Genomic DNA, 22,336 nt, shown 5'->3' on the forward strand with positions numbered 1-22,336 from the left:
TTTGGGAGAGTTTTTAATTTCTCTTTTTCTTATTTTCTCTGTTGTTTCTTTTAAACTTAGTTGTGTTGATGCCTTATTTGCATTATATTCAGAGAATCTTGCCTATTCTGTAAAATTTGCTTTTTTTGGCTTTAGTTAAGTGGTATATTGTAAGGTATGTTTTTTCAAATGTTCCCTATATTCTGAAGATACATGTTCTATATATAGAGAATAAAATTATAAATGTGTGTATATGAAGTATAAGTAATTTAAGTTACATACTTTTATTTTGATAAAGCAAACATATTAATAATATATACCATTTTGTATGTGCCAGGCACTATTCTTAATTCTTTACTAATATTAATTCATTTAATCTTCACAATATTCTAATAAGTTATATACTAATATCATTTAACATATGAGAAAACTGAGGCCCAAGGAGATTTAGATCCCTTTCCTATCAGGTTATAGAACCAACGTTCAAACCCTGGTGGCCTATCCCCAGAATCTAGGACCTTAACTACTATGTTAGCTTAACCATCTTGTCTGCATTCATTTTTATTCTGCCTGAATAGAGTTTTGTGTTAAAATTTTTTATTACTATTTTATATCTGTTTCTAATGGTCTTGTTTTATATGTTTGATGCTATAATCTGATGTATAAAGATTCATAAATATTACTTCATTTATTTTCTCACTATTAAGGCTTTCAGTGTCTCAATCCTGTGTGCCTTTAATTCTACATAACTGATGTTAATATTGCATATATGGTTTCCTATTGTTTATGTGAGTCCAGTGCACATATATACATTGTTAATTCTCAGTGTTCTTGTAAAAAAATTGTAATATGTTTAGATTAAAAAAGTAAAAGCTAATTATGAATATCTTTTGCTGTGGTGGGGAAGTTTATAGTCAAAGGGCATATGTTTGTATCTAACTTAGGACATTTTGTATTATGCTTTTTGTTTCTTTTACTTTCTCTCTTTTGTTATGAAGATCTATTCCATTTCTTTTCCTATATAGGCCTTTATTTTTCTGTTCCATAGTTTGAAATTATTTATCTCTTTTAAAAGTCTAGAAAATTTTAGTTGCAATTTGATATAACTTTTCTCCCTAATTATAAGAAATTAATATACTCATAGTAAAATATTTGGGGAATACATTAAAACATAAATGTGAAAACTTCCCTCTAAACCCTAGATAATGGGTTTAGAGGGAACCAATAAATTTGTTGCATTTTTCTAATAGTCTTGATGTATACAAATATGTAAACATATATAGTATTATATGAAATATACATATTGTATATACATGTAATCTTTAAAATACAATTGACTAAGCAGAATATTCAACATAAAGTTTAATTTTGCTACTTAATATTATTACATGAGTATTTTTCGATAGCATTACATATTCTCAAAGGCATTACAATTATACAGCAGTCCCCCCTTATCTAGGAGGAATACATTTCCATACCCCTAGTGGATTCTTGAAACCACAGATAGTACCAAACCCTATACATACTATGTTTTCCTATACATATTTATCTATGATAAAATTTAATTTAAAAATTAGACACAGCAAGAGATTAACAAAAATAATAATAAAATAGAACAAGTATAAGAACATACTGTAATAAAGGTTTTGTGAATGTGATCATGCTGTCTCTCAAAATATGTTTTCAGACTGTAGTTTACTACAGGAAAATGAAATTGTGGAAGGTGAAACTGTGGATAAATAGGGACTACTGTGTATACACCATTGTGTAGACTTGCCAAGGGATATGATGCTGTCTGTCTTACAGACATACCTGTATGTTCCATCATCTCTGATGTTTTTATCACATTATTTTCTTAGCAAAAATTCCTGAAAAATAGAATTACTAGGTTGAAGATAAAGATTTATTTTAAGTTTTTTAATACATATTGTCACATCTCTTTCCAGAAGTTATATCAGTGGTGCATGAGTCTTAAACTCACTACATTCCTGCCATTAAAGTAGAAATAATGATGAAAATATACTTTAAATTTTTATGTATACTTGGAACATATAAAAGCACACATAGTCTTTAATTTTTAAAAGGTAAGACTAAGGTCTTTTTCTTGCATAAAGCATAACTTTAGTTAAAGGGACCCTACCCTAGTTCATCCACTTTTGTTTGTGACTCAGTTTTCCATTTCCTTGGCATCCCTTTTCACTCTCAGTAGTGTTCTGGTTGTAAGTCAGTCATACAGTCACCATACCTCTAATACATCCCTTCAATTTCCAGTTTCAGTTTCAATTAAAGTGAAGTGAGAATTTAAAGAGAATTATTTCATAGAACATAAGCTACTTGAATCTCCTTAGGGTTTTGTAGACAAACTACTGAATTTTTTTGAGACAGGGTCTTGCTGTATTGCCCAGCTGGGTCTTGAACTCCTGGTTTCAAGCAATCCTCCTGCCTCAGCCTCCCAAAGTGCTGGATTACAGGCATGAGCCATTGTGCCTGGCCTCTGAATTTCTCTTATTGCTTATTTAGTAAGTAATTTATACAGTGTGCTGAAGAGGGTAATAATTTCTCTTCTCTTATGCTGCATCTTTAAAAAATGTTCTTGTGCTGGTTATTCTCTAATTTCCTTTGAATATAGAAAAATATAGCCAATTTTAAAACTTACCACCTGTGTGGATTTTCTTTGATTTTCTTACCTATTTACTTGGTACTAATGGAATTCAGATTCCTCTCTTAGATCATAGCTAGTGATTGATCTATATAGTTTTCAGCCCTATTTCTGATGAATATCTGGTGATGATAAGCTATAATTCTTTTCTCTGTCTGGTTCTTTGTCCAAGAATTCCTTTCAGAATTGCTTGATTTTATTGATGAGGAAATGTACACAGAGAGATGCAAAGTGCTTTTTCCAAGGTTATCTAATGACTCTGTCAGACTCAAAGTCAGAATTCCTGCTTCTTGGTTCCTTCCTTATTTCAGGAACACTGTAGCCCCCAGTATATCTGTAAGGCCTTATTGACATGGTATAATCTTATGAAGATCCTTATTTCTTAACATTTAAGGTATATTTTATTAGATAGACAAAAATAGAGATTAAGCAGAAAGCTTTCCATTTGGAGTGGTCTATGAACTAAGCCTTTCATTTCTAGAAATATGATCTTAAATGAATATAAGATCATTTAAACATATAGTGAAATCTTTTTAAAATTTAGAGTTCTGTAGTTAACCTCTGCATCAGACCTTGTTCTTAACTAAAAGTATTTGCCCATGTGGTTAATTGGAATAAAAATACAAAGATGGAATTAATTAATTGCATTTACTAATGTTAGGCAAATATACACATATAATAAAGTGAATAATTCAACCAAATGTATTAATAACTCCATGTTAAAATTGTGATTTGGAACTCTAAATTACCCAATAACTATCATAATCCTTCTTTTTGGTATATATTGACTAGGCTCAAAGTTTTGAGTGAATACGCAATGAGCTATGTTAACAATGATAAGAAAACAAGGATTGATTCATTTCAGAAAATCCAACTTTGCTACCATGAAATCATTATAAAGACATTATATAATTTACATTACATATTTTATGTTGTATACTTTATACTATATAAATACTTTAATGTATTTGTGTATTATTGATGTATATATATATACAGATGTGTACATACACAACACACACACTGATATATACACAACACATAGAGACAGACCTCAGCAACTCATTAGGAAATAAGTCATAACTCAGGGAATCACCTATTTTTAAGATGATGTTATTCAGATATATTATACATACATGGAAAAAGAACACATGTTATGAATTTTCACTAACTGAACATACTGTGGGAAGACATTTTACTTTTGACTGAAAACATTTTATTGAGAGATGTCATAAAATATAATTAGGAGATTTCAGTATATAATTGAATAAGAAGAAAAGTTTTAAAAGTCCAAATTACTTGCTAATACTTGAAAAATGTTTTCCAGGTCTCTTTGATGTTATTTTCAACAAAGGAAATATATGCATTTTCCAAAGTCATGAGATGAGGCATCTTTCTCTTGCTCTTGACAATGGCTTTGTCACTGGAATGGTATGTAAATTTTCTCTTTGCTGTATATCAGTAGTATTGTGTCCGTATATAATCTGTTTTTGCATAAAATATTTTGTAAGATTATCAAATTATATTTTCCTTTGGCTTGTGATTGTACTTTTTTTCATTATTCTGTTTTCTTTCACTAATTTTTGAGATTCTGATCCATAAATGGTCCTAAATTTCAGCAATTGGAATTTGGACAAATAGATCAATTCTCTGATAATGTTCAAAATTTTAATGAGCTTTCAAGAGGAGACTGACTTCTCAGTGGACCCTATAGGAAGCATAGTGTTGGGGGAAAAACAGTAATTTTTACCTAATTATGTTTTGTGTTGCTTAGTTTAGGTTTGAAAGAGCAGGGTTTTTGTTTGTTTGTTTTTTAAGAAACTGGGTCTTACTATATTGCTTGGGCTGGTCTCAAACACCTGCCCTCAAGTGATCCTCTCACCTCAGCTTCCTGAGTAGCTGGGACTACAAACATGAGCCAGCTTGAAAAGTAGCTTTTAATATGTAAAACTGTCTATAAAATGCATGCATGTTATTTATTCTGAAAAATGATACAGCGTAGTGTAACTTTAACACACTGTTTTAAGTGCTTAATATATATTATAATGTTTAATCCTTAAATATATGGTATGAAACAATTCATTATTATCCCTATTTAACAGAAGGGGAATATAAAGTACGTTAAGTGAGTTGCACAAAGTCACAAGCTAGTAAGTGTGGAAGCAGAAATTGAACACAAGCAATCTGACACTAACACTCATGCTACAGCTTACTCATGTAACATTATATAAGATTACATAATGATTTTAACTCATAGCATGTTATTTCACGTAAAAGAAAGTAAAAATTATTGGAAGAAAATGTGTGTTACTTATAGGCCTGAAATTCATACTAAGTGATTAGTGAAGCCTTTTCTCCTTGGCTCTGAACATTACAGTAAGGTATCTTGCACTCTACTTTGTAGCACATTCTGGTTAGCACAGAGCCCAGTCATAGTAAGTGCATAATAAATATGAATGTAGTGGGTATAGAATTTACTCAATTGAATTAGGAGTTGAAGAAATTTCTTATTACTACATTTTTCTAAAATCAAATTCTCTACTTTTAAGCTCCTATTCTATTAATACCAGGTTGGTGAGAATTCTATCTTATGTACTAAGAGACTCATCTTTTTTTTTTTTTTTAGCAATATTTGAAAAAAATATATTAGTGAAATGAGGCTAAAAATGTTTTATTTTCATTGGTTGACAACTAATTGTTCAGATGAATGGTAAAACTCACATTGTGCCCTAGAATAAGGCAGACACTCTGCTAGCAAGGAGAAAACAGACTAATAGATTAATTTTATCTGTTAAACTCTGCAAAAAAACCCCCAAACCAGGCCAGTTTTGAAACATTTTTGGTGCTTGTCATATCGACACACTTTTTCAAATTCAGAACTACCCCAAGAGGTAAGTATTATCTCCTTTTCAAGGATGGGGACACTGAGACTCTTGTGGTTATCCACAATGACCAAACTTCTTTCACAGAATATTTTACCTATGGGGTAAAATATTTACCTTTACATATGGGGCCTTAGGATATCTGGTGATAGCCTTGATAGCTTTGGTCCACACTGATCACTTTGCTGTGCTCATGAAATGTCAGATAGTTTCTTGAAGAAGAATAGCTCTTCTGCTTCCCTGCTGTATTTGGTCAATAGAACTTTGCTGAGGTTGGTAGACTTAATGTCTTGGACCCAGCCATATTAGGTGCACCAGTGGGCCCTTCCTCTTCAGGCTCTACTGCCTCCCTGGGGCACTGAGGGGATGTGGGATGGGGTAGAACCTCAAATACTGCCTGAAACTATGAAACTTGTAGCATAACTTCCTTAATTTGTTTAGTCTTTTGAAAGCAAAACCTAAGACTGAGTTAAGATTTTTGTTAATCTCAGTTTTTAGTCCCAAATTGTCTTAAGTTAGGAGGACACAATGAAGAAATGAGAAATAAACAGTGATAAAATACATATTAACATCTCATGAAATTATCTTGCCACTGGACTTAGTGTTATTCAACACTCTGCCGTGAGTTCTGAGAAATCAAGAGAAGAAAGTCCTTGAAACAAGTCACTGGAAATAAAGCTGGGGAATAAAAACCCTTGAATTATTCATACAAAATTGTGATATTTTATAAATAGTACAAGGATTCTATAAAGTAAAGTAGACCTGTGTGTGTGTATGTGTGTGTGTAAAATGTCAACTTTTAATTTTTTTTTCTCTTGCTGATTTAGAGTTTTTCTTTTCTTTTAGGCTAGTGGTGGAGCCGCCACTGAGCTGCAGGTGCTTTATCAGCCCAACCGCTGTGCACTTCTTGAGTCTGCACTAGTTCCTGGTCACAGGGTTATTTTTGATCGTCATGGCAGAATAGCTGATGAATCATCAGCCGGCTGTGCAGACCTTTCAAAAGAGTTTGTGATTTTTGTCAAGGTAAAATGGAGGAAAGTCATTAAAATTTATATTGCTAAATACCTACTTTCTTTTGCGCTATTGAGGAAAACACGCGAATTGAATCATACTGCAGTAATCTGATCACTTCCCACTAGGTGGCGTGGTGCCGATTACCATTCTATTTGCCCAGTCTTTGAAAGGCAACAGAGATGGCAGCCTTAGCAGCAATGATGCTGCGATAGTATTAACATTCTGTATCTGATTGAAGTTGAAGGTTAAAACTATGGATGTGGGACTTCTTAATAAAAAGTTAGAGATTCTTACATTTGGGAATCAAACAAATGTTTATATATTTAACTTTTCTAACAATTAGAATTTATACCCTTTCAGTCTTATGTCATGTTATCATTTTATATTGCTTATGCTTCTTTATTGTATGTATTTGTAAATTTATCTTAAAAATAAGATATTAATATAATAGTAGTCATTTATGAAATTTACTATTTTGTGCCAGGCACTTACTGAGAACTTCACCACACACAGAACTAAATTTAATCATCATAAAAATACTGACAGATATTGTTATCTATATTTTAAAGGTGAAGGAAAAGGTTTTCAGGGAAATTAATAATATTGATTAGTATAGCATAGTTAGTAAATGGTGGATCATGATTCAAACTAAAATCTTTTAGTTTTTAAAATTTTTTATAAAGGCATACCTCATAGACATTGCAGGTTTGTTTTCAGACCACCACAGTAAAGCGAATATCTCAATAAAGCTAGTCACATGAATTTTTTTTGTTTCCCTGTGCATAAAAACGTTACATTTACTCTATTCTGTGGTGTCTTAAGTGTGCAATAGCATTACGTTTAAAAATGTACATACCTTAATTTAAAAATACTTTATTGCTAAAAAATACTAACAATCATCTGAGCCTTCAGCAAGTTGTAATCTTTTTGCTGGTGGGGGATCTTGCCTCCATGTTGATGGTTGCTGACTGATCAGGGTTACTGAAGGTTGGGGTATCTGTGGCAATTTCTTAAAATAGGACAACAATGAAATTTGCCCTAGCAATTGATTCTTCATTTGATGAAAGATTTCTCTGTAGCATGCAATGCTATTTGATAGAATCTTACCCACAGTACAATTTCTTTTAATCCTCTCAAACCCTGCTGCTACGCTGTCAACTGACTTTATATAATATTCTAAATCCTTTGTTGTCACTTTAACAGTATTCATAGCATCTTCACCAGTACATTCTATCTCAAGAAATTACTTTTGCTTATCCATAAAAGCAACTCTTCATCAGTTAAAGTTTTATTATGAGATTCTAGCAATTCAGTCACATCTTCAGGCTCCACTTGTAATACTAGTTCTCTTACTAGTTCCACCACATCTGCAGTGACTTCCTCCACTGAAGTTTCGAACCCCTCAAAGTCATCTATGAGGGTTGGAATTAACTTCCAAACTCCTATTCGTGTGGATATTTTGATCTCCTTCTGTGAATCATGAATGTTTTCAAGACATCTGGAATGGTGAACCTCTCCAGAAGGTTTTCAATTTACTTTGCTCAGATCCACCAGAGGAATCACTCTCTATGGAAGCTATAGCCTTATGAAATGTATTTCTTTAATAATAAGACTTCAAAATTACTCCTTGATCCATGGGCCACAGAGTGGGTGTTGTGTTAGCAGGCACGAAAACAACATTAATCTCCTAGAACATCTCCACCACAGCTCTTGGGCAACTAGTGCATTGTCAATGAGCAGCAATATTTGAAAGAAATCTTTTTGTTTTGAGCAGTAAGTCTCAACAGTGAGCTTAAAATATTCAGTAAACCATGCCATAAATAGACGTGCGGTTCTTTGGGCTTTATTGTTCCACTGATAGATCACAGGCAGAATAGATTTGGCATAATATTTAAAGGCCCTAGGATTGTCAGAGTGGTAAATTGGCTTCAAGTAAAAGTCACCAGCTGCATTAGCCCCTAAGAGGAGAGTCAGCCTGTCCTTTAAAGCTTGGAAGCCAGGTATGGACTTCTTCTCTCTGTCATAGATGGCACCTTTATTCCATGTAAAGCTGTTTCATCTACATGTCAGATCTGTTGTTTAGTGTAGCCACCTTCATCAGTGAACTTAGCTAGAACTCCTGGATAGCCTGTTGCAGCTTCTACATCAACATTTGCTGCTTCACCTTGTACTTGTATGTTGTGAGATGGTTTCTTTCCTTAAACCTCATGAATTTACCTCTGCTAGCTTCCAACTTTTCTTCTGCAGCTTCCTCACCTCTCTCAGCCTTCATAAAATTAAAGAGAGCAAGGCCCTAAATTAGGTTTTGGCTTAAGGGAATATTGTGGCTGGTTTAATTTTCTATCCAGACTACTAAAACTCTGTCCATATCAGCAATATTATTATTTGTGTGTTCACTAGAAAAGCACTTTTAATTTTCTTCAGTAACTTTTTCTTTGCATTCACAAATTGGTTGATTGTTTGGTACAAGAGACCTAGCTTTCAGCCTTTCTTAGCTTTCAACATGCCCTCCTCATTAAGCTTAATCATTTCTAGTTTTTTATTTAAAGTGAGAGATACGTGATTTCTTTTCACTTGAACACTTAGGGAGCATTGTAGGGTTATTAATTGGCCTAATTTCAATAATGTTGTGTCTTGGGGAATAGGGAGGCCTGAGAGGAGAGAGAGAAAGAGAGAAAGAGAGAGAGAGATTGAGATAGATATGAGGGCAAAGCTGATTAGTGGAGCAGTTAGAACACACATAATTTTTGTTGATCAAGTTCGCCATCTTATATAGGTATGGTTCATGGACCCTAAAAACAATTACAATACTTACATCAAAGATCACTGATCACAGATCATCATAACAGATACAATAATAATGAAAAACTTGAAATATTGTGATAATTATCAAAATGTGACACAGACACACAAAGTGAACCCATGCTGTTGGAAAAATAGCATTGATAGACTTGTTCAATGTAGGGTTCCCACAAACCTTCGATTTGTGAAAAACACAATGTCTGCAAAGCACTATAAAGTGAAGCACAATTAAACAAGGTATGCCTGTACTTACTATATAATCAACATTTCCTCACATTATTATTTATCCCAAAAGAACATAATTTTAACTCAAAGCATGTTATTTAACTTGAGATGAAACTTAATGGTTTCATAATACCCAAACAAGGATTATATGTGTATATGTATGTGTGTGTATATATATATGCACATACACATGTATATGTGTTTTTATTATTGAACATTTAATTTCTTTATTTTACCACTTCTGCATATGATACTATAATATGTACTTTGACATATGCCTTTGACTACATCTTTTCTTATTTTCTTAGCCTAGAAAATTAGAAATTGAATTTAAAGGCCAGAATATGAAACTTTTAAGGCTCTGGGAGCATAGTGCCAAATTTTATTCCCCAAATGTACCAATTTTCGCTCCCATGAAAGTTAAGGCAACTGTGACGTTAGAGGGAACATTCTATATTACTGCCCTCACTTCTAACATCAACTGTAGAGTTTGGGGGTCCCTGAGTTTGGGGGTCCCTGAGACCACTGTCAAGACTTAATAATTCACTAGAAGGACTACAGAACTCACTGAAAGTGGAATAAACATAAAGCAAGGTAATCCATATGAGTAACAGAAAAACTACAAGCTAAAATTAGATGTTTACTCATAGTTACTCAATTACAGTTTATTATAGAGAAAGAATACAGATTAAAAAAGAGACACATAGGGCGGAGTCTAGGAAAAGCACCAAATATGGAACAGCCAGTTGTTCTCTCCCCACCTGAAAGAGTCAGGGCACTTTCTCCACACTGATGTGTGACAGTGTGCAGCGAGTATTGCCATCCTAGAGGCTTACCTAAGCCTTGGTGTTCAGAGTCTTTATTAGAGTTCCATCATGTAGGGAGTCCATGTGGCTGATCTCAGTCTCCAGCATCTCAGGAGGTCACCTGATGCCTTCTGACCCATACCCCCCCCAAGTCACATTGTTACTGTCTGGCTGGCCTGAGGTCCCCAAGCAAACAAAGACACACCTATCAGGCATGATGCTCCAAGGGTATAGAGATTACCTCTCAGAAGCCAAGGCAAAGGCCATGCTTCTCTAGGTAAATTAAATTCTTCACTATTCTTTGGCAATTTAGGAAAATGCTCATCTCACTGATCTTGGTGTTGAGTATGTCCCTTAAAGAGAATATCTTTGACAATTTTCTAGAGGAATAAACATTTAATTTTAGCTTGTATTTTTTTATTACTAGTATGGATTACCTTTGCTTATGTTTATGGACCATTTGTATTTTATCTTTTGTGATTTGTATATTTGTCTTTTATACACTTCTTTGCAATATTAATATATTTCTTTTTTCTCCCTTCACCCACACTTCCCAGCCATGTTAGCATATTTCTAATTAACTTTCACGAGTCTTTTATATCTTCCTCTTAGATTAACAATTAACTTATGATTTACTTAAATATACCTTAATTGTGGTTGATGTCTTTTTCATTCATTCCTACATGCATACATTTAAATAATATCAATAGCATACATTTAATCATTCAGGTACTCTTATGGCACACTCTTTTTATTGTGGTTTGTATTAATATTAAAATTATTTGTTTATGATAGTAAATTCCTTAAGAGAAATATTTATATTTTATATCTTTCTTAAATCTGTAGCATCTGATTCTGACTCCTTATACTCTCAATAAATAATGGTTGAAGTAAATCAACCTTCTTTAGTTTTGTATAGCTTTGTGTAGCTGTTAAATTATTTATTTCTTTTGCTAATTTTCAGCCACCAAATTTCCGATAAGATCCTTATGACTGCAGCCCTTTAAAGAGAATTGACTATATAGGCCTCTCTCTAGCAAAATGTGAGCCTGTTTTTTTACTGCCTTTCTCTTCTGTTTGTTGCTCTGAAGGGAATGTTCCTCAACAGTGCTGTGGTTCTACTTGCTACAAGCCTGTGTCAGGCCCTGTGTCTCCAGCCTGATGGGAGCTGCACTGGAGTGGGAAACCAGTCTGAAAAATCCTACTGGAAAGTGCATAAAATCAGCTCTGGGATTTGCATGTTTGAAAGTGTGAAAAATGCACAGATGTATCTAAGGATTAAGGATGGTCGGTGTGATGGAACAGTAAGCATCTGCTCTTATTTCTCTCAGCAAATTTTTAAGACATTTGCCATTAATAAACCTGAGAACAGCACTTTCTGAGTGGTTTTGGGAAATTGGATGTTATCAGTGGTGGTCCCCCCTTAACTGGCATTTTTAATAAGTGAGGAGGGCAAGCCACATGCCTGGTATAAGAAAGGGTGCCTGACTCTACAGACAGCGCTTCTGAAACATGATGTGTATACATGTCACCTGGGAATAGTGTTAGAAAGCAGATTCTGGTTCAGAAAGACTTGCGTGGGACCTGAGTGTCTACATGCCTAACCAGCTCTCGGCTGTTGCTGCTGCTGCTGGTCTGCAAACAACACTTTGAGAACCAAGGTTCTAGAAAGTAACTCAACAATGTTTGCTCCTTTTGGTACCCAAATTTCCACCATTGGAAACCTTGCACTTTGACTAAGGAAGTAATTTTAAATTCTAAATATTAGTGTTTTTTTCTCTAGCATCTTGAGCCTTAGGAGGGGATTTGGGAGGCAACTCACATAACAGGTTTTATATATTCATAATCTTATAGGGTGAAGGACATATAAGGTTGCACATTTGACTTTCCTATTAAGGCTGTCTCCATCTACTCTGGTTTGAATAGTATAATTTAAACCAAAGTTTTTGTATAAATTCAGAGGTCCTCCTTCTCTCTTCTCTTTACCAGTATGACATGTAGCTATATGGGGGAACTTGCATGAGTTTGTGGGGTAGGCAGAGGGAGGACTTAGACCTTTTGTCATCCTCTGAGCCCCTGTCTTTCCTGAAAACTGGCAAGTTTTTGTATGGTAAGCTGCACTAATATTCACAAAGCAAAAGGGAAAAGCACACGCACACACACACACACACACACACACACACACACACACACGCACATTTAAATAACATCCCTGATTGACTTACAAGTGTAAAACCTTTCTTTTCTGGGGCTTTTAGGAGTATTCAGAACCATGAAGTAAATTGTCACTGTATGATACATGCTATGGTGTATGTCTTAATCTATTTGCATTGCTATAAAGAAGATACCTGAGGCTGGGTAATTTATAAAGAAAAGAGGTTTATTTGACTCATGGTTCTGCAGGTTGTATAAGAAGCATGGTGCCAGCATCTGCTTCAGGTGAGGCTTCAGGGAGCTTCTGATCATGGCAGCAGATGAAGGGGAAGCAGGCGTGTCACATGAGGATGGCACTAAGTTTTTCATGAGTGATCCACCCCCATGACCCAAACATCTCCCACTAGGCCCCACCTTCAACATTGGGGAGCACATTTTGACATGAGATTTGGAGGGGATAAATACCTAAACTATATCAGTATGTGTCTTTGGAAGTTGATGGGCAGTTTCTGGGGGCACAGAGAAGTGTCACTCCAATGTGGGGGGTGGGCCGGCACTGGAAATTTGTGTCATCCCTGAACAGAAACCAAAGGGACAGCTCAGTGGTCAGTTACCCTCTGTTTAACTGCCTCATACTCAAGTTAGATGACAGTTTTCATGGTTCTTCCATTCCTCCCTTTCCAGTTTGTGTGCACCTCTCTGTGTCTTCCATTTTTTTCTTAGTGTGTTGGTTATCTTGACCCTCCAAGTGAATACACTTCCTCTGCAAATTTATAATGAAATCTTTCTGTCCTATGCTAAATACTTGTGATTTTTCTTCTTCTTCTTCCTATTGGTGCTGTGGATGACTCAGCTGTATCTGATTAGGCTGAGGGAATGGAAGAGGTCCTTGGTGTTCATATGAAAGAATCTGGTAAGCATAGGCAGATGGGTAGAAATAAACAGATTAAAACAGAAATATTATCCTACCACAAAGGAATGTTGCCTTGCTCATCTTCAGATGCAGAAGCTGAGTGTGAGTGATTTACCCAGGGTCCCCCAGGTAGTGTCAGAACTGAGACTTCACCCAGGATTGGCTCACTTACTAAGCCCCTGTTGTGGAGTATTGAGGATAACAGAATGGAGACACTGGGTTGACCCCCATGAGGAGACCAGGGTCCAGATACATGAGAGGGGGCAGTGATTCCAAATACTAAACCAAGATTTTCTGCTCCCGCAATTTTCCAAGAACCAGCCTGTTGACAGCTTGGCAGGTGAGTGATTGGATCTGAAATAAATAGGTAGGAGAAGCTCTGTGCCATTCTAGCCTGTGTTGTGCTTTGTGTCAGTGCTGGGAACCTTTTCTCTTTCCCTTCACTGAAAGGCTTCTCGGCATGAAATGCTTAGTTCAGTATTTCCTATGCACTTTGAAACTGAGGCAGGCAATCATGCATTGGCGTTTTAAACCCAAGTATTAATGTCTTAAGAATATTTCACAATATGTAAAAAAGCAGATTCATCTGTTCTGTTTGTGGACAGAGAGAGCCAAAAAGGAGAACCCAGTGAGATAAAGGCAAAGGAGCATAAATGATTTTGGTACACAGAATTTGATATAGAGAACCTTAAAATAGGGAATACAGGACATGAGGCAGAGATTCTCTGGGCCTTTTGGAGATGAACATGCCACATGTTAGTTACATGTGATTTGTCCAGAATGTTAAGGTCACTCCTCTGAGGCCTCTCAAGGCAACAGATATGTAGGAAGCAGGAATGTAACAGAAAAGAGACTGGTAAGGGGAGCCATATAAAAGGACAAACCAGCCATATATGTTGAGGTGATATTCAAAATACTGCATTTAACAACCAGTTCAGTGTACTACAACTCCTAGAATGTAACTCTGGGGAAAAAAAAGGAGTAAGGAGCTTTGGGGATCCAAGATGGGAATGAGGCATTGCCTGGCCATGCTGTCAGTCCCCCATTCTTCCTGCTGGGATCCAGCCTAACCCTGGAGTGGCCTGTGACCTTGGGGGCTCTCACATTCTGGGGCAGCCAGAACCTCAGAGAGACACAAAGGGCTCAGACTATGGTAATTCAACATCAAATATAAAAGTATTTCAGTATTTAAAAAATGGGTATGGCTCTACCAATGTGTACCAGTTCAATATCAACTTCCAGCATAAGGTGAGGTGGGTATACTCCTTGAGGATTGCAGAAGAAATACTGTTACTATGTATCATTTTATACATTGGTAAAAATCTTTGTCTTAAGGTAAGGTTTGGGAGGTCTTCCTGGCCATTGACATACTTACAGGTCAGTAACTTTTGCTCATCTACTTCTTGAACTCAGAGGTGTAAACATTCTGTAGAGGTTTCTAGTTTTCTGTTATTTTGTTAAAAAATTCCAAACCTGTTTGTAAAAAAACATTATTACATTGGGAAGTTATTGCAATAAAGATTTGAAATTTTAAGGAGCCCGTCCACAAAGCCAGATTTTCCTGAATACTCTGTAAATTGTAGGAAAGTGTGCCACCACTCTGGCCAATGGTGAATTCCCTGATACCATAACCATATCAGCAAGGAAAGCAAAGGGAGGAGGCAGACTGTATTTTCATGCTTAGCACGTGGCCAAGCCTGAGCAAGCTGTCTTACATTTGTAGTGACACTCCTTAATCCTAAGCTTACATCGCAGTCAGGCAAGCATATAGCAGCAATAGGTCTTCACCTAAAATTGATCTATGTAAATGATCTTATGACTCCTTTTGTGTAGTTACTAAAAGATTGAATGGGTTGAAGAGTTTTTATTGTAAATATAATGCTTTTAATTGTAGGTAACAAAAAGTAATATCTTCTTCACTCATCACTAGGCTTGTGACTGAGACTCTATTAAAAAAAGGATTAATAAGAGAATACCATATAAATTTATTTAATATAAATTTTATGTAGCACAGGAACCTCCAGAAATGAAGACCCTAAACCCAAGAAAAACTGTCATTTTTAAGGACAATTATGCAAAAATATGATTAGAGAACAAAAGGGTATCATCTAATGGTGAGAAACTGTGAGGGCTATCTGTTCACATTCTTCTTGGAGTCCTTGTGTGGTATTTTTTTCTCTCCAGGTATAGTGGAGGACATTTGTGACATGAAGGTCTTTAGTGGAGAAAATGGGAGAAGGTGTGAGAGTGACCTTTCAGATTTGAGGGCCTGGTTCAGGGAATAAGAGGCAAGGGGAATTCTAGTTTCTGTGGCTTATTTCAGAGGAGGAAGAGGAGAGAGGAATTTCAGTTTCTATGGCCTGCTTCAAGAGAAAATGGGCAGGAGAAGTTCAGTGAGACCTTCGTTCTTCTGTGGTTTTCTCAATTTCCTTCAGCTTAAAATACTTAGTATGCCAAGGTGCCATATTTTTGAGTAGTGTTTCCTATATTCCATCATCATTATTGGGCATGGTACAGATCAGGCCTATCCTAGATTTTCATTGGGCCCTTGGCTATGGCTTCTCACACACCCTGTCACTGCACATCAGGGTCAGCTAGAGCTTCTCTTCTGGGTCCCATGTGGCCAGTTGTTTTGTGCATACCAGACCTGTGTTATTAATATTAGTGGAAGCCTAAAGGAGCACTCTGAGGCTACCTCCTGATGGTGTCTGTTACTCAAACATTGATTTTTAACCTTTACCTGGTACTTTTATAGAGAAGAGCCTACACAGAAAACTCATCATTTATATCTTCTGTCCCTTGTATTGTAGTATTTCCTTTATATTATGACTTGTTTAATGACTCATTAATTTACTTGTCTGACTTTAAAATTCTTCATGTGAAATTTTTGTAGTGAGACATTTTAGTCAAAATGCATATGCTTCTTTGCTCTTAAGAACTAGTATTGTTACATAACAATGAAGCATATTATTTTTCATTTCCATTGTATCTGACCAGGAATCACTAGACTGGATTGGCATTATTCTTATAAACAGATTGGTAATAATGTTCTTAATTACTGAAGTTTGCACATGTTTAAAGGCTATGGTAAGGCATGCTTATAATCTCCAAAGGGATTTAAGATGCATTCAAAGGTAAATAGAAATGCATGCTCGGATACCTTAATACTGCTTCAATCCTTGTAGCTACTCAACAAATGCTTATTATAATAAACCGAATAAAAGTATGATGATTCCAGTGTGTCTGCCATTGTACATTTGAAAATATTTCTTATAAGCAAACACACATTTAAATCAAGTGACTCTGATCCTGTAACAAATATTTCTATTTCTGTTACTACAAAATTTTTATCCTGGAGGAGTAAATCACTTTAATAGATTTTGATGTAGTAGAGATTCAAGTAAGCAATAAAAACAGCATGCAGTTCACTAGAGATAATTGTAAAGCTGTTAACTTAAAAAAGAAAAATAAGCCTCAAAACAACATGGGTGGAACTTGCTAAGCATGAGTACAAAATAAAAAAGATGTAGGAGTTGTAGGAAAAATAAGTTCAAGACACACATAGACACACCCCACACTGTCACTAGAGGATACTTGTATATGAGCAAGAGTTTAGTTTGTAGAAACTTGGAAATATTCTGTCATTGTAGATTTATCTGAGTTTGCCTCTTCACTCAAAATATATTTCTACACATTCAAATAGTTTAGAAATTAAAGGTAATTCATATTAAGTTGAAATATGAAAACATGAAAGCATACAAATGGGTTATTGCTAGACAAGTGGGTTCAAAAGTATAAAATTCAGTGAAAGTCTTACTTAGTTTTATGTGAATAATTATAAATAATGTTTTACCTAATCAAAAAATTTTAAAGAAACTAATTTTAATAAATGGTGTTTGCATACGTAGAGGTATCCACATGCAAGATTAATTATTTTGTTTGAATTTTCTACAAACTGGTCTGACATTTCATTATTATAGAAGACTACAGTCTATGCATTAGTTTTAATCTTTACAGAATAAAAGAAATTTGAAGACTATACTTGAGCACTTTGAGGACAACAATGAAGATTTTCCCCCTCAAAAGAAAATTGGCTTTTAAGAAAGGAATAAATTGTCAAGTGATTCACTTGGAAAAGAGAAGGCTGACAACTACCATTAATAATACTTCAGTATACAGATGTATACTACTGGAATGCAGGCACCACAGGGGGAAGAATTTTGTTTCCTTTCTTTGTTAAAATATCTGAAATTCTACAGCAAGACCTGGCATTTGGTAGGTGCTCAAAAATATTGAACGTGAGAAGTTCAAAATACCACTTGGGTGATGGTAACTAGGAGTTATCCTTCTATAAGGAAATGGGCATTAGATATTATATTAGCTTGCAGTGTTGTGAGCATGTGTCAGATATTATAGCATGGCTTTGTCTAGTCAGCATTTGTTGCTAATGTGAAGGAGAGCACACAGAGAGGAAAACCCTTTTGCATCCAGAAACCACATATTTTCTTTTATTTCTCATCTACATCCTTTTAATTGGGTTAGCAATTCTAAGCAATAAAAACAAAATGGGAGGTATCAATATGCCAGATTTCAAAGTATACTAAAAAGCTGTAGTAATTAAATCAATTTTGTATTGGCACAAAAATAGGAATATTGACCAGTGGAACAGAACTGAGAACCCTGATATAAAACCATGCTCATATAGCCATCTAATCTTTGACAAAGGAGACAAAAACATCCACTGGAGAAAAGAATCCCTTTTCAATAAATGGTGCTGGGAAAACTGGATAGTCACTTCTAAAAGGCTGAAGCAGAATCCACACCTTTCACCTCTCACAAAATTAACTCACACTGGATAAAAGACTTAAACCTAAGGCATGAACTATTAGAATTCTAGAGGAAAATGTTGGAAATGTTCTCCTAGATATTGGCCTAGGCAAAGAATTTATGAAGAAGACCTCAAAGGCAATCACAGCAGCAACAAAAATGAATAAATGGGATCTGATCAAACCAAAAAGCTTCTGTACAGCCAAAGAAACAGTCATGAAAGCAAATAGACAACCTACATAATTGGAGAAAATTTTTGCATACTACACATCTGATAAGGGGCTAAAACTAGAATCTACTTAGAACTCACGAAAATCAGCAAGAAAAAATCAAACAACCCTATCAAAAAGTGGGCAAAGAACACGAACAGAAACTTTTCAAAAGAAGACAGAATAATGGCTAACAAACATGAAAAAATGCTCAGCATCTCTAATCATCAGGGAAATGCAAATCAAAACCCCAATGAGATATCACTTACCTCCAGTAGGAATGACCTTTATCAAAAAGTCCCAAAACAATAGATGTTGGTGTGGATGTGGAGAGATAGGAACACTCCTATATTGCTGGTGGGACTGCAAACTAGTTCAACCTCTGTGGAAAGAAATATGGAGATACCTTAAAGTGATACAAGTAGATCTACCATTTAATCCAGCAGTCGTTTGGGCATCTACCCAAAAGAACAAAGGACAATCTACAAAAAAGACACCTGCACTCGAAATTTTATTGCAGCACAATTCACAATTGCAAAGCTATGGAAACAACCCAAGTGCTCATCAATACATGGGTGGATTAATGTGGTATATGTATACCATGGAGTACTATTCAGCTCTAAGAAGCAATGGTGATATAGCACATCTTGTATTTTCTTGGATAGAACTGGAACCCATACATACTACTAAGTGAAGTATCCCAAGAATGGAAAAACAAGCACCACATATACTCACCAGCAAATTGTTATTAACTGATCAGCACCTAAGTGGACACATAGGAATTACATTTATTGGGTATTGGACAGGTGGGAGAGGGGAGGAGGGGGCAGGTATATATATACATACATAATGAATGAGATGTGCACTGTCTGGGGGATGGTCATGCTTGAAGCTCAGACTTGTGGGGGGGCAGGGCATTATTCGAAACCTTAAAATTTGTACCCCCATAATATGCTGAAATAAAAATAAATAAATAAATTCTTATTCTGTTCAGAAGATAATAATAATTGGGTTAGCAGTGAAGCAGAGATTTTTTTAAATTTCACAATAATTAGAGCGTACAAATGTTTTTGATATATGACTTGGGTTGGGCCTATAAATGTGCCCATCCCCCTAATAATGTTCATTGTACCCATTAGGTGGATTTTTGCTCATCCCCTCCTCCTCCCTCCCACCTGTTGATTTCCAATGACTTTTACTTCCCTCTGTGCACTTGTGTGCCCACTGGTTAGTTCCAATATATTAGAGTGTACATGTGGTGTTTGTTTTTCCATTCATGAGATACTTCACATAGGATCATAGTCTCGAGTTCTTTCCATATTGTTGCAAAAGGCATTAATTTGTTCTTTTTTATGGATGAGTAGTACTCCATGATATACATATACCACATTTTATTAATCCATTCATGAATTTATGGGCACTTGGGTTGATACCACATCTTTGCAATTATGAATTGTGCTGCAATAAACATTCAAGTGCAGGTATCTTTTTGATAAAATGACTTCTTTTCCTTTGGGTAGATACCCAGTAGTGGGATTGCTGGATTGAATGGTAGGTCTACTTTTAGTTCTTCAAGAAATCTCCACAGTGTATTCCACAGGGGTTGTACTAATTTGCAGTCCCACCAACAGTGTATAAGCATTCCTTTCTCTCTGCAAACATGCCAGCCTCTACTGGTTTTAGACTTTTTAATAAAAGCCATTCTAACTGGGGTAATGTTATATCTCATTGTGGTTTTAATTTGCATTTCCCTTACGATTAATGACAATGAGTATTTTTCATATGTTTGTTGGAAAAACTTCTGTTCATGTCTTTTGCCCACTTTTTAATGGGGTTGTTTTTTTTCCTGCTGATTTCTTTGTAGATTCTGGTTATTAACCCTTTACCAAATATATAGATTGAGAATATTTTCTCCCATTCTGTAGGTTGTCTATTTGATTTGTTGATTATTTCCTTAGCTGTGCAGAAGCTTTTTAATTTAATCAAGTCCCATTTATTTATTTTTGTTGTTGATGTAATTGCCGCTGGGGACTTAGTCATAAATTTTTTTGCCTAGACCAAGGTATAGAAGAATTTTTCCCACATTTTATTCTACAATTCTTATGATTTCATGTATTTAATTCATATTGAATTGTTTTTTGTGAGTGTTGAGAGATAGGGGTTCTGTTTCATTTTTCTGCATGTGGCTATTCAGTTTTCCTAGCACCATTTATTGAATAGAGTTTCCTTTTCCCAGTGTACATTATTGTGTGCTTTGTCAAAGGTCAGTTGGCTGTAGGTAGATGGTTTTGTTTGGGTTCTCTATTCTGTTCCATTGGTCTATGTCTCTATTTTTGTACCAATTCTATACTGTTTTGGTTACTATAGCCATATACTATAGTTTGAAGTCTGGTAATGTGACGCCTCTAGATTTTTTTTTTCTTTTTCTTTTTACTTAGGATTGCTTTGGCTATTTGGGCTCTTTTCTGTTTCTAAATGAAGCACAGAATTATTTTTTCTAGGTCTGTGAAATGTGCTATTGGTATTTTGTAGTGATTGCATTGAATCTGTAAATCACTTCGGGTAGTATGGACATTTAGCAATGTTAATTCTACCGACCATGAGCAGGATATGGTTCTCCATTTGTTTCTGTCATCCACAATTTCTTTCCTCAGTGTTTCTTAGTTCTCCTTGTAAAGATCTTTTACCTCCTTGGTTAAGTATATCCCTAGGTATTTGATTTTCTTTGTACCTATTGTGAGTAGTATTGAGTCTTTGATTTGACTCTCAACTTGGCTGTTATTGGTATATAGCAGTGCTACTGATTTGCATACATTGATTTATATCCTGAGATGTTGCTGAATTTATTTATCAATTCCAAAAATCTCTTGGTGGAGTCTTTGGGGTTTTCTATAATAGATACCAGATCATATTGAAAGCAAAAAGCGATAGTTTGGCCTCCTCTTTCCTGATTTAGATACCCTTTATTTCTTTCTAATGCCTGATTGCTCTGGCTAGAACATCCAATAATGTTGAATAGTAGTGGTGATAGTGTTCATCCTTGTCTTGTTTCAGCTCTTAATGGGAATGCTTTTGACTTTTTCCCATTCAGTATGATATTGGCTCGGTATTTGTCATATTTGGCTTGTATAATTGTGAGATATGTTCCTTCTATGCCTAGTCTGTTGAAGGTTTTTAACATGAAAGAGTGCTGGATTTTGTAGAATGCTTCTTCTGCATCTATTGAGATGATAATATAGTCATTGATTTTGCATCAGTTTATGTGCTGAGTCACATTTATTGATTTACATATGTTGAACCATCCTTGCATCTCTAGGGGGAAGCCCACTTGGTTATGGTAGATTATTCTTTTGATTTATTATTGATGTGGTAATGTTTTATTGAGGATTTTTGCATCTATAATCATAAGGGACATTGGTCTATAATTTGATTTTTTTGTTGTGTTCTTTCCTGGCTTTGGTATCAAGGTGATACTGGCTTTGAAGAATGAGTTGGGGAGGATTCCCTCCTTTTCAATGTTATAGAATAATTTTTGTACTATAGGTACCAGTTTTTCTTTGTAGGTCTGGTAGAATTTGGCTGTGAACCTATCTGGTCTGTGGCTTTTGTTTTTGTTGGAATACTTTTTATTACTGCTTTAATCTCCTCACTGCTCATTATTGATTTTTCACAAGTTCTGTTTCTCCCTGTTTGAGCCTTGGAAGGTTTTGTGTTTCTAGGAATTTGTCCATTTTCTCTGCATTTTCTAGTTTATGTACACAGAGATTTTCTTTGTATTCATGGATGAAGTTTCTTATTTTTGTGCTATCAGTTTAATATCTCCTTTTTGATTTCTGATTAAGCTTATTTGGGTCCTTTCTCTTCTA

General features: G+C 35.2%; 1 protein-coding gene across 1 annotated transcript in view; it reads left to right on the plus strand.

Moving 5' to 3' along the window:
- LOC105884903 (uncharacterized) overlaps positions 1-22,336 on the plus strand; it is a 119,855-nt gene that overhangs the window by 73,627 nt on the left and 23,892 nt on the right. Inside the window, exons 13-15 of the mRNA XM_076005346.1 lie at positions 3,966-4,069; positions 6,367-6,543; positions 11,459-11,671. Coding sequence (XP_075861461.1) covers positions 3,966-4,069; positions 6,367-6,543; positions 11,459-11,671 — 494 coding nt within the window. The remainder of the gene's footprint in view (positions 1-3,965; positions 4,070-6,366; positions 6,544-11,458; positions 11,672-22,336) is intronic.

Source organism: Microcebus murinus, chromosome 7 (genome assembly GCF_040939455.1).
Source record: "Microcebus murinus isolate Inina chromosome 7, M.murinus_Inina_mat1.0, whole genome shotgun sequence".
Classification (NCBI taxonomy): domain Eukaryota; kingdom Metazoa; phylum Chordata; class Mammalia; order Primates; family Cheirogaleidae; genus Microcebus; species Microcebus murinus.